Source organism: Xylocopa sonorina, chromosome 10 (genome assembly GCF_050948175.1).
Source record: "Xylocopa sonorina isolate GNS202 chromosome 10, iyXylSono1_principal, whole genome shotgun sequence".
NCBI lineage: Eukaryota > Metazoa > Arthropoda > Insecta > Hymenoptera > Apidae > Xylocopa > Xylocopa sonorina.
In genome coordinates, this window is record NC_135202.1 from 7,885,439 (window position 1) to 7,898,338 (window position 12,900).

General features: G+C 48.5%; 1 protein-coding gene across 10 annotated transcripts in view; it reads left to right on the top strand.

Moving 5' to 3' along the window:
* Positions 1-12,900, top strand: part of Bru3 (CUGBP Elav-like family member bruno 3) — a 570,754-nt gene that overhangs the window by 69,827 nt on the left and 488,027 nt on the right. The window contains exon 1 of one of the 10 annotated variants that reach the window (XM_076903225.1): positions 3,780-3,868. The exons of 8 other annotated variants lie outside the window; for them this stretch is intronic. Coding sequence is in view for 1 of the 2 variants with exons in the window: in XM_076903217.1 (XP_076759332.1) it covers positions 3,812-3,868 (57 nt within the window). In the remaining variant the exon portion in view is untranslated. Of the gene's footprint in view, positions 1-3,779; positions 3,869-12,900 lie in introns of those variants that run through there. One more of the 10 variants, XM_076903217.1, reaches the window with a different exon arrangement.

Sequence of the window (12,900 nt, forward strand, 5' to 3'; positions counted from 1 at the left end):
TCGCTAATGCTTTCAGATGTATGGATGGATCTGCAGTTTCGTTCTATTCCTGTTTAATCTAGCAGTGACATTTTCGATGGACACGATTATTGAACCGTGCTGTAGATAAAAATTAAAGTCGAAAGAATCTCGTGTCATTAATAGAACTGTCGCTTCGATATATTTGCGCAAATCATTCTCTTCTCTTAATAAAATCGATTCTTCTCGAATCACATTTCAACTTACTTGTCTCTGCGCTGTCGGTCCTAAAATGTCTTATTCATCAAATATTATTAACGGCGATATAATATCGAGGTGACAGTTTCAAGTATGTTTCTATAAATGTCATTTTATAAATTCGATTGCATCGAATTCTTCTGGTCTCAGATATACTGATCTTTTCACTTCCACGCATTATTTCCAAATTTCATATATTTATTTATATTTTAATTGCCCAATTGATTGCAGAACAGTTCTCGATATTTAAGTAAAAACATATATTGTACGAGCTTAAATTTAACTCGCGCCTTTTTAACATTGCATAACTGATACTGAGTCATCGGTAGCTGCGTGGTTCCGGATTCTCGAATGTGAGTCACCACCTCCCAACCATCTGGATCACTGGTTTTTCGCTGATTTTTAACCAATCCAACGCAATATTTAAGATAAGGTCATAAGGTCTTCGGAGGATTCGGTCAAGAGGTCATTTATTGGGTCATAATGAAGAATTTAGCCTGATTCGACTTTTTTAAAACAAATTTCACTTTGATCACCGATCCCTCGAAATTAGATTTCATCAATAGGTCACACATGTTCCTCGAAACACATCATACCAACGCGAATCGCGTGATCAGGCTTGATCATCATGCTCGACGATTCTTATCGACAATTCAATGGACTCGCCACGAAGCTTGATCGAACTTTCGCGTGCTTGACAAGATCGTTGTAAATATCGTCTCTTCATCTGGCGATGGCCAGTAGCGGAGCACGGACTTCAGCTTGTAATATTCCTTTAAGTATTCGTACTCAGACGAAATTAAAGACGAAGACGCGAGGATACACACGGTTTCATTTTGTAGACGAGATGGCTAGTTTACTTCGCATCGAAATTGAAAGCATCGCACTTCGTATTGCTCTCTTTTACGCTGGCTATCTTTGGATATCCGTTCTTCGTGTTGCGTGTGATATTATATAATATAAATTACAGGTTACATAGAATTTGTTCGCGCAGAAATCTCGAAGCGTCTCCCCGCGATAAAGCCTTCCAGATTTAATTCCTGTTTATTTGCTTTGCTCACAAGCTCAGCCTTGGCTGCAATGTTGGTCTAGCCGACCCCAACATTAACAGATCGCCAGATGTTACCGCTGTTCGCTGGTATTTTGTCGGCGACAGAAAAATTCCCATGGCGGATTCGATTGAGAATATAACGGCATTTATTTCGTTTCCTTGCGTGGAGAATGGAGCTGTTTACACGTGTAATCGAACACGCACACGTAATTGCATATTTAATTAAATCCTATCTTAAATTTTCTATTTTAGAATTTATTCCAAATTTAAGCTGCAATTTTAATATTAATACACGTTATCTGATGCTTTATTAAAGCGTTCCTTCTTCGCGCTAATTTGCAACTAGCTTTAATAAAAATTCTCATTTCCACTGTACCACTTCTTCGTTTCGTTAAACGCGTTACACAAAGGGTCAAGAGTTTCTCTCTGTTCCCTTCTTATCACGAACAAGAAAGGATTAGTGTTGCGGAAGAAGGAAGAGAAGTTACTTTCTATTTCCAGTCGGCTATACCGAAACATAGACGTTAAAATGAAACGGGTTAATACCACATTGGAACCTGACGGTTTCACAGAAATCCATTAATCCTCGCTAGTCGTGCGGTCGAGGGCCCTTCTTTCCCAGTGTCGAAATTAGGAGCGGGGTTAAGTAGCGAGTAGGTTAGGACACGACACGATAAGGCACGATGAAATTCAGAAGGACGGATTGCGCGCGACTGACAAATTGGCGGTCCGATTTACGAGGGTGTAATTGGCGGCGGTGCGCCATGGGGCTGGGACGAAAGAAACGTTGAACTCCCGACAGGCATTCAAAACGGCGGCGGTGCCGCGGCGGGGACGCGCTTTCAGCTCGCGCGAATTTGCATAAGGAAAACGATACTTGCGTGCGTAAAGCCCGGGGCGTAGCGGGAAAAGAGTAAAAACGGGTGGAAGAAGGGATGAAGAAAAGAAAAAAATAGGGGAAGAAAAAGGGCAGGAGAGGGAAAAGAGCCGGGCAACTCGGACCGGGCATTGTTTGCATTCCGCCCTAACGAAGTTTTTGCGAGCACTGCGTGCACCTGCGCGCCGCCCCCGGGGCCAATGAAATTTCTGCGATTTCCACGCTTCTGACCGTTCGCTATTCGTAGGTAATTCATTAAGCACCCCGTAGCAGCCGTGGGACAAAACGTGGACCGTCGTCCCGCAATTTGAGCGTGACTGTAATTTTTCCTTCGATAACATTTGTCTTCCACCCTCTCTCTCTCTGTCCGCGGACAGTAATTGCTCGGTTGCGAGAGTGAGAGAGAGTCGTCCATGGCCACAGCTCCATTCCGTTCCTAGAACAAGGCGACGCTATTTTAATTTCGGTCTTATCCACTCGATTCTCTTCCGTCCTCCCCTCCACCGCGGATCGTTTAAAGTTAAATGGAGAGAGCTCGGTGCAAAAACGGAGGCGTTTAAAGATTTCAGTCACGAATCGCATTGGAAGGAACACCGCCGGTGCCGTTCGTTATATTAAGTAGGTATATAATTATTATGTAATGATTATGGACGGGCGTGGTAGAAGCGGTGGCTATCAAACAATTACGGTGGAACTTTCCGTGGCTACGGACTCGCGACGAGGGGTCGTTTCCCGCGAGGTAAAGACGCGAAGACGGCGGAAGACGTGGAAGAACAAGAAGAAGGTGGAGGAGGTTAAGGAGGGATGGAATGGAAATGGTAGGGGACTAGAAGTAAAGGAGGGAGTCACTCCGGAGGAAGCAAGCCGAGTGGCGACGCCTCAGTGCTTACTCTCCCTTGTGCTTTCGTTCGCAAGCGCGGGCTTGCTTGCGAGTCCTCGTTTCCTCTCTGTATACGTATGCACGTCTACTATCGTCCCTCTTTTATTCCTCGTCCGCGCATAAAGCCGCCCGTCCCTACCCTCGTGGCTCGCCTCGTGGACCTTCCTTCGTCCCTCTCGCCCCGCGATACGGCCCTGAGAATAAGCCAGTCCCAGTTACACGCGCCCTTCCGCGCCCTCCTTTATTCCCATTCTTTCTCTCGCTTCCGCCGGAGTCGCCGCGCATCAACCCCCCTGGCGAACATCGTCGCGCGGCTGTTCGTCGAAAATTAAGAGCGATCCTCGAGTACCTCGCGAGCGCTCGTAGGAGATCCGCGAAACGATCGGGCCTTCTGTCGGCGCGGAACATCGTGGAAGGACTCCGTTCCGTCGTCCCCCGTGACGCGCCAGTTTACACGTGACAAATCGAATCGCGACGGAGTGTTTGTGCGAGTATTAAAAGTGAATCGGTGCCGCGCCAGTGATACGCAAGGTCCTGCGCAGTGGCGGCTCGGCGTGACGCGCTGGCACATTCCGGGACGCCTTGTTTTCCGGTTTCGACGGATGCTTACATGAAACTTCGATTACGCGGGGCCACTTTTCGCAGTTCGACGAGCCCCCGCGAGCAGAGCTCGTTCACTGTCGATAACCCCGCGACCCTTCACCAACGAGGTCCGAAGTAGTGTCTGTTGTGCCTTGTTCCTCGTCGAGCGACGACAGTGATAATTATTTGTTACACACGCCGCATTATGGTCGATTTTATTACCTACCCGGAGATCTCCTACCTCTACGACGAATTCATGACGGTACGAAATATTGTTTTCTATTTTTTACACACACGCACACACACATATACACACGTATACTCTGTCTTCGTGGTGATGCATCAATTACGCTCTGGACGGAACGCTGTCGCTGCGCACAGCTTGCACCGTTGTCCTTAGTCACCGAGGCTTTTAGTTTTATCCTGCATGTAACGCGTCATTATTAACGATCAGGAAATTACTATCGGCCACTAATTATTCAGAACGCCACGGTGTAACAGCTGCAAGTCGTTGCCTTCTATGGCTCATTCGGAGGCCATTAATCGTGCGAGGGCGCGAAGGTATTCTCGTGCTAATGCGAAACTATTGAGCAAATATATTGCCCGCTGTACTTTGAGTACCATTCCAACGTATCTATTAATATATATGTTAATTTCCCACGCCATTCGTCGCTGTCATTGCGTTTGCTCTTTACCCGTGACTAATACCTGGAATCCTCAGAATCTGTCCGCTGTCAGGGTGTTGTTTGATATATTCGTAACGCTGGAACGTCTTCCGTTGAAGAATAGAGAAGCTTAACACGATCGCCGTGCAATCTCGCGGATTTTAACGTCCATTCGATGCTTGTTATAGCAATAAAATCGAATTGCGCCCGTGCAACGCCTATCTTGACGATCTGAAATGTATATTTATAATATCAGGACAACGCAAATATTACACAAACAGAAATACCTCTGACACTTAGCTAACAATATTTATAATACAAGTATCTCAAAGAATCCTTCTCTACTCGCACAGAATTATTCGAACGCAAGCATAACGCAAACACGCGATCCACGATTGTAATTAAAAGACGAACGAACCCACCGAACAATGATAGAACATCCCAGCGAATTACGCGTAACGCGCGCAAAGTCTAAAGTCGCAACGAGAATTAAAAATCGCATTTATCTCGGACGCTCTCATTAAATATAACTCCGAGCGGGGGCCATCTCGAAAACAATTACCCATTAAAGTAACGTCCGACACCTTCGGGCCGCGCTGCCAGGCGAAAGAGCTCGGAAGGGAGCTTTTTAGCAGCCGCGGGACCACGGCTGGCCATGGAGTAATTAATCATTCGTACGATAGAGGCGTAAAAGATTCACGCGGGAGTGAAGCTGGACGGACCTCTGTCGTTCGCCGTCTCCGCGCGAGATCGGCCCGGGCACGCGGCGAGGAGAGGGCCAAGGGACCCGTGGGGTATAGGCAGGGTGAACCCTCGCCACAAAGTGGAACTACTTTACGGGAATATCACTTTGATCCGACGCTTAATGAACGATGGACCGCGCTCGGTAAGAGTACCCAGACTGAATTTAATTAGGGCTCTCAACTTGCCGGGTCGAGAGCATGACGGGATGCCGTCACAGAATGTGTGCACGGTAGGGAAACTGGAAGGGAAATAGAGAGACAGAGCACCAGGGTACATGATAAAAGCACGGATGAGGCGCGCGCGCGGGTGCGTACGCCGGAAAGCGAAGGCCTTTCCCTTTGAGGATGCACCGGCGTATCCGTCCCAGAGACGATCGTCGATGACAATACCGGCCGCCTATCCGATTGTCCTGCGAATCGCGGAACGAGTCGCTGATTATTGACTAGTTCCTGGCCTGGTAGCTTGGCGAGAGTCGAAGATGAACGCGAGGGGACGCGCTCAGTGGATCTGCATTACGTTTCAGAGTCCATTTGTGAGGGAAAGGGTCTTGAGAGTTCGTTGAACATGGGATGTGTCAATGACGAGAACCTATGGGTACGATAGAAATTGTCAAAAAGTTATTTGCAAGAGAGTAATTAAGATTTGTCTTGTTTTAATCTGTTGAAATGTCTCGAATATTCTGTACTTCCGTTTTACAATACCACGGTTCGAAAGTAATCGCGTTACCCTGGCGTGTAATTGAAGGGAGCCTAGGTTAGAGGGCCAGCACGGCTGGTTGTGTGTCGTGAAAATTGAAAATTCCGCGCGTCGATAAAGGGTCAGAGTCGCCGCTGACCTGATCAGGCACGCCAATTTGCAGAGCTTTGATTCCGCGGGCGACCCGTCGTTCTGACGAAGGCGACCGTGGCGCGCTTTAACTCGGAATGGACCGTTTCCCCCCTGGGAACGAACCTCGATTCGAACACGATTCGTACTTGGGAGGTTTGATAATGGCGACACGTCGAAATGCTTTTATCATCGATGATAACGAAACTAGCTCGAAATGGACTCCATGTGCATCGTTTTAAAATTAGGAAAACCGAGGTAATATGTAGAACCAAATTGGTACCTTACGATCATAATAGCAGACATTTTGGTATCTAATACTTACAGTATTTTGTGTAATCCTCCAGGAACCACTTCGAAGACACTGTACACTTCACACACTTTAACAAACACGAAACTTAAACTCCTTGGACACGTTAGAGACAACAGAAAAGCATAAAAGAGATCTATTATCGCAAATAAAATTAACCAAGCGTGGTGTAATATCACAGACACGCGTGTTCGATTGAACTACGTTCAACAAAGATAAATAAACGATTGTCAAGTCGCAAAAATCGTACGAGGAAGATAAAACTTTCCATATTCGGCAGTATTTTAATCGCACGGTACAACGCAGTACTTCTGTTGTCTCGAACGTGTCGTCGCGATTTCTGTTGTCGCCCGGCACGCCATCCTTCCGGAGGACATGAACGGGCCGAGCGTCGAACGGAAATTGAATGCTCTCTCGCGGCGGACAAATAATGTCCCACTTTTCGAAGTTTGATCGGGCGGGCCTCGTTCCTTGGCGAAGAAACACGAGGACGACGGGCGTTCAGTCGCGATTCCGGGGATCGCGATTCCAGGGATCGACTTTCCCCCGTAGCGGTCGACGTGCTCGCTCGCGGACACACGCCAGTCGGCGCAGACGGTGGGAAATTGAGAAAACTTTATTTACCTCGGAGTAGTCATGGAAAACATCAAGATGCGGAAAATGGGAATCGCGCGAAACTCCTTATTGACGCCACGGCGAACAAGAATGGGGGCCCCCGCCCTCGTGGCCGCTCGCGAACTAAAACTTATTTTCCCCGGCAAGCGTTGGGAACTCGGTTTCACGCCGGTGCTAGATAATAAAATACATTGTTGCAGAGAAACGGAGGCTGACTCGAGAACCGCCGCGAACTGAGTGACGTAGGGAAGAAGAAGTAAAGACTTCGCTGACGGAGATACCGCGCGTGTACCACCCGCGGGGTTAAAAATACGAGGCAGCCATTTTAACGGTGGCGTCGATGAAAATGTTCGTAATTGGGATTTTAATTCCTCACGAAGGTCTGAGAAATGATCGACGCTTTAATTGTGACATATCATCAAACCCTTTTTTAATACGCACCCTCGTATCTGCGAGAATTGAAGAATAAGAAGAATTTGTCAGAGACACGAGGACGCGTTTAAATAAATCATACTTCAACTATTTATGAATAGAACAAGTTAGTACACTGCAGTTAATAAATAAACGACACTCGTACCACGATACGTCGATTTAGCGGAACAAACCACGTTGTCTGAATATAATGGCAATTATTCACTGGAGGGGTAGCCAAACAGTATGAACGAGCCGACCGCCATCGATCTTTTAATTTCGATCGCGCTTTAAATGGCGAAAGAGCATTATTAGAAGAAATATTAGCCTGGACGCGTTTCGTTCCCTATCCCATGGGCGCAACATATCCCAGCCTGTGTCGCGGTTCCGTTTCGCCGTTTCGCCTAAATCATCTCCCGATCGGTTCCTCCGGCACGTGTCTAAGCCAAATATTTAGACGAACGAGACAGGCCGGCTAACATCGCGTTTCGCCTTTAACTTTCCGTAGCTGCTCTGTCTTCGGCGTTCCCGATCCTCGTTCGGTCGGATAGTTAAAATTAACACGAATACATGTGACGTCATATCGATCGAATAGCAAGGCGAGCGAGCCACGTACAACCGCGGCCCTCGAACAAGCAAGATTTAGATTCTTCGCCCGTGTGTCTCGGCAACGTTGCACGTCCGACGAGCTCGTTCGCCTGTGCATCCGTTGCATCTTGCACCGGGTACCACCGCGGCGCGATCGTTTCCGATAGAACCAATATGGCGGCGCCGACCAGGAGGGGAACAGAAACGACGCCCGCTTCCTCCGTCCTAGCAGAATAATATCTTTCGAGACGGCATTAATGAATCAATAAAGAGACACGCGATTGACAAAGTTTTCTCATATGATGCGGATGGATCCGATTTGAATACCAGCCGTCTGAAACGGTTTTGCATAACGGGCATACGAGTGGCGGGGAAATATTCAACGGCGGGGCGTTTTACAATTTTATCAGCGATAGGTCACAACCCCCGCGTCCCTGTAAACGGGGGCTCGCCGGCAGGGGCGAAAAAGGCGCCCACCCTTGCGCGTTTAGGTATTGTTACTACGATCTCTCGCTCAGCCAGTCCACCGGCTTTGTGTTTCTGCCCTAGTTTCCGTGCAGGCCAGACGTACCGGTTTGGGAGTAAATTGCATGAGGGAAGCAAAGGGCTAACTCGCGATAAAACATTCACGCGTTTTCTATGTGTGTGCCGCACACTGCACGTGCATTTAACAAGTGTCTACACGCGCATGCCCGTGCCCGCCCGCGAGCGTATCCACCTTGGGTTAAAAATATCGGTATCGCACGAGGTACCTCGTTACGTACATATGTATGCACGTCCGAATTTTCCGCTCGCTCGATCCGAACCGTTTTATACACTGCGTTCGCGTTGTCCCGGTAATTTTACAAACTGTAGACCCGTACGGTCGAATCTGGCAGTTCGAATTTATGCTCGCGGGGATCGTTCGCGAAGAGACGCGGCCATTTTGTGTCCACGCGAGAGAAAGTGGTGCAAATCTTCCTTCGCTTCGAAATATCTAATTATTCTCGTATCAAGTTCGCGCGATAAATCAAAACGAACAGTGACTGGCATCAGATTCGTTTTCGTTTCAAGCTCGCGAAGATATTCGCGCAACCGCGAAGATCGAGTCGCGTACGAAAGTTACACCGGAAGGCTGGAACGCCGATCAAGTCCGGCAGTTACAATAGCCAATCGACGGCGTCCCCGTTTTGAGAAGTCGCTTAAGAACGAAGGAATTAAACATGAGACGGCTAAGGGACGTTCCAACTCGAAAAATTATTCCGATGATACATAAACGCGGCCTCGCGGTGCAACACTCCGCCGGCGGAACTGCTCCGCTCTAACGTCTTCCCCTCGGCAGCTTCTGAAAGTTCCCTCGTTTATATCTGGACGGCGCGGCGAGCGTACTCGGTCCAGTCGTTTTGGGTACCGCGCCGTAGGAAATTTCCCTCGGTTGCATTCTGCAGCCTGGCATTAGCGTGCCGCGGTAAAAGGGTGAGGCATTAGGGAGCGAAGGGACGGCGAAAAGAAAACTGAAGGAGAAGAAAACGCGAGAGAGCGCTGCGGGAAGCGGGGGTCGCGGCGACGTGACGCTTCTCCGTGTCTCCTCGTTTTTTCGAGGGGAAGGGAAAAGTTTGCAACTCCATTCGCGGGAAGGTCGCGAACGAGGTAAGAAGCGTCAGGGCGGAGGGGTGGGCGCATAATTCGAACGGAGAGGGTATGACGAGCCGTAGCAAGTTGGCCACCTCTACGAGCTGCCCTCAAAGACTCTTCCGCTAATTTGATGATCCTCCAAAGGCCTGGGCTGCAATCTGCCGCTCGCCGCGGATTCTCTAGACGTAGACCCTCGCCGATCTCCTCCTCGTCTTCCGGTCTAGGGTGAAACGTCCCCGAGGAGGTTATCGTTAAGGTTCTTCACTTTTCCTTTCGCTACTCTCCGTCCAGCTTCTACATATAGGTCAAATGACAGAGCGCGTTAAACCGCGGCCGCTCGTGGCTACGTTTAAAGAGGTTCGTGCGCTGCAAGCACTCGGGAAAGTAAACCCATCGCGATAAAATGACTCGCTGGATCCCCAGCACGCCCCGAGCGTTAGGTCTTGATAATCTCAGTCACTAATCGCTATTTTTCCGTGCCACTCGTCCGGAGAGAAGCTCGAATGGAACTTTCGTTGCGCGCCAGTAAGAATTAGTTCATCGATGATACGCGCGGAAACGGTCTATTCGACCTCTGACCGCATTAATTATGTAGAACGATTACACGAAAACGATCAAATCACCGTAGCAGCCATCGCAGTTTCTGAGCTTGTTAAAACAGCGACGTTCGACGTATCTTTGAGAAAGAAAAATTAAACGACGTTATTCTCGCAGCAGGGTCTTATTAACTCGAGCCCTCGCCCCAAGGGTGAAACAGAGGCGTCGTTAAATTATACCTGCCGCCTCGCGGATTCGGTTTCGCGTAACTGAAGATGAAGAAACGGACGAGAAGTCTCCCCTGTACCGATGTATCCGCCCTCGGGAGAAACGAGGCCCCCTGTATATCGAGTGTCTCGTACGAGCCGCTTAAATTCCGCGAGCAATTCGTTCGAGTCGCCCGCTATCGGGATTACAGGCGGTCTGATGAGTTTCTGGAGTAAGACCGCAGTACAGGGTCGCCGTTGGCGGGATCCGTGTAGGTTACAACGAAGAAAGGGCGGATAGGAGAGGGCGAAGAGACAGTGGACACGGAGACCCGGCGTAGGAGCTGGGTCAGCGTCACCGGAGTGTATAATTGGCTTGATTGTCGGGTTCTAATCTGGTTCTCCTTCTGCGTCCCGTCAGGGTGGTACGTGTCCAGCTTGCAGCCACCGGCAAGGGCCAGCGGGGTCGGGAAAATGCGAGAAATGCGACCTGCTTTTCCAGTTCCTTTCGTTATTTAAAATGCCCTTTAACCTGTCCCCGGTTAACCTCCGACATAACATTCCAGCCACCGCGGATTAAGCGAATTTCCCTCGCGACACCCCTCGCCGCCGCCCTCGAGTACAATTTGTCCGCGTGCGGTTATTTAAACGAATGACGGGAACGAGTCTCGCGATCTTAACGAGCGCGCGTTACCGGTGTCCTGTAACGTTTAATAATTGGCGATACGTAACTGTCCGCCGTTTTAACGATGAAATATCGTATCCGCGGAATTCCTCGGTTATCTGCACTCGTCCCGTCCGTCCCGTCCGGCGTGGATTAAAAATGTAAAAACATTAGGGCGGAAGAAAAGTGTGGACAAAGAGATATCCGGCGGTGCGCCGCGAGGATGAATTATAGTAATAAAGCAACCGTGCGGAAGCGTAACGTGCGGTTTTTATAAATATTCCGCTTGTATCGCTCGCGTCGTCGCTGTTGGCTTCGCACCAACTCGGTTACACTATATCCTCGCGGCAGCAATTTCATATCAGTACACTTGCTATCTGCGATCTTAACGCGGCCGAACATATATAAATGCAACTGGTCAATTCGTTGCGACGGTTCGAATTGCCTGGCATTAGCGTAATTCCCCTAGGTCGACGTCTAGGAACAGCTGCGAGCGAGTCGCGTCTCCTAACTCTGTTCTAACGAATCAAGGATTAATCAGTTCCGCTAAATCTTATTCACTTCGAACGATAACTCCATCGAACATCTATTCCACCGTCCGATCTATCGCTGGCTCGCACCACTTCCGTGTTCCCGTTGCACACCGCACAGGCTCGTCAATGCTTCATACGCGTCGCATTAATGGCGTTAATAATTTGAACGAATAAATGGCAGCGTCCATTAAGCGGCTCTTTATTGTTTGCGCGGGATGTAAAATTAAAAACAGCGAGATCGATGGGAACCGCGCGCGTACATCTGCTAAATTCATTGGAGCCGAATACGTTAATAATGAAACGGCGCGCGCGCGCGTCTGTGTCGCGGTTAAAAATCGATTTCAGTTAAAACCGTTTAATTATTATCGAACGAGAACGATCGTTTCGCGATTCGAGAATTGGAGGAAACGAGCGGTCCACCCGTCGCCCCGTTACCGAGGAAAGGTGGGGCGAATAGTTTTGGGACGAAGTCATCGAAAGAGCGCCGCGAAAGCACAGAACCACCGTGGAGGGTTGAATTCGAGATAACGAACCGATATCGATCGCGAAGATAAATAGCGAAGGTGCACGGTCCTGGGGTTGTTTTCATTGACCAAGTACGTACACTTCCCGCGAAGGGGGGAAATAGGGGATGGCTGGCGCTTACGCGGCAGCCGAGCGAAAGTGGCGAAGGGCGAAAAAGTTGAAGCGGCGGCGACGCCGAAGGAGAGAAGATATTTTCAAAGACGACTCGGAAATTGCCTGTCCAATTGAATCGCAAACAATATGAAAATTTGTTCGAGAGTTTTGATTATACAAAGGAGGTACTACGGGTAGACGGTGGCGAAGGGCGAAAGGGGCCAGCGAGACTGAGCGAGGGAGAGAGCAGAGCGGATACAGCCACGCGGTTGGACGAAGAGGGTTGCTCTTAGCGGCGCTCGAAAACAATGGGCCATCATCAGACTTGCAAAGCGGATCGCGTTTTTACTTTCAAATTAAATTATTTTCTCCGTTTCGTGTACGATTAATGCTCTTCAGTCGGTGGGCGCATTTAATCGACGATCTTCGTGCTCGATATTTGTTTACACGTTTCTACACCGTTCCACGTTTTCACGTTGCAAACTTTTTCAGATGGATTTTTCGAAATGATTCTCTTTCTACTGCTTGTGCTCAATTTTGAATGCACAATGTATAATGTTAGTGATACGAAATATGACACAGTCTGGTGATTTTAATTTAGAATGGAATCCTTAATTTTTCACGTATATTTTTCTAAAGAGTTAAAGACTCGCGTTGACAATTTGAAGAATTCTACTCTTGGAGACGGTACCAGACGTGAAATATGACTTGTGCGCAGTTCAAAATGGATTCCAAGAAACGAGTGTGTTGTATGAATTACAACCCGCAATGCTAAAACGAAAGGATTAATTTCCTGAAATGTCAAAAGGTTAAGTCGCGATCGATAGAGAAGTTATCGCGATGGTTTGCAGTACCAAATCGTATTCGTATCTGCGAGTACGTCTAACACGTTGAAATTTCACTTCTCGTTTATGATAAATTAAACGTACGCGAATAATAAATTTAAGTACACAGTCGCTACCAA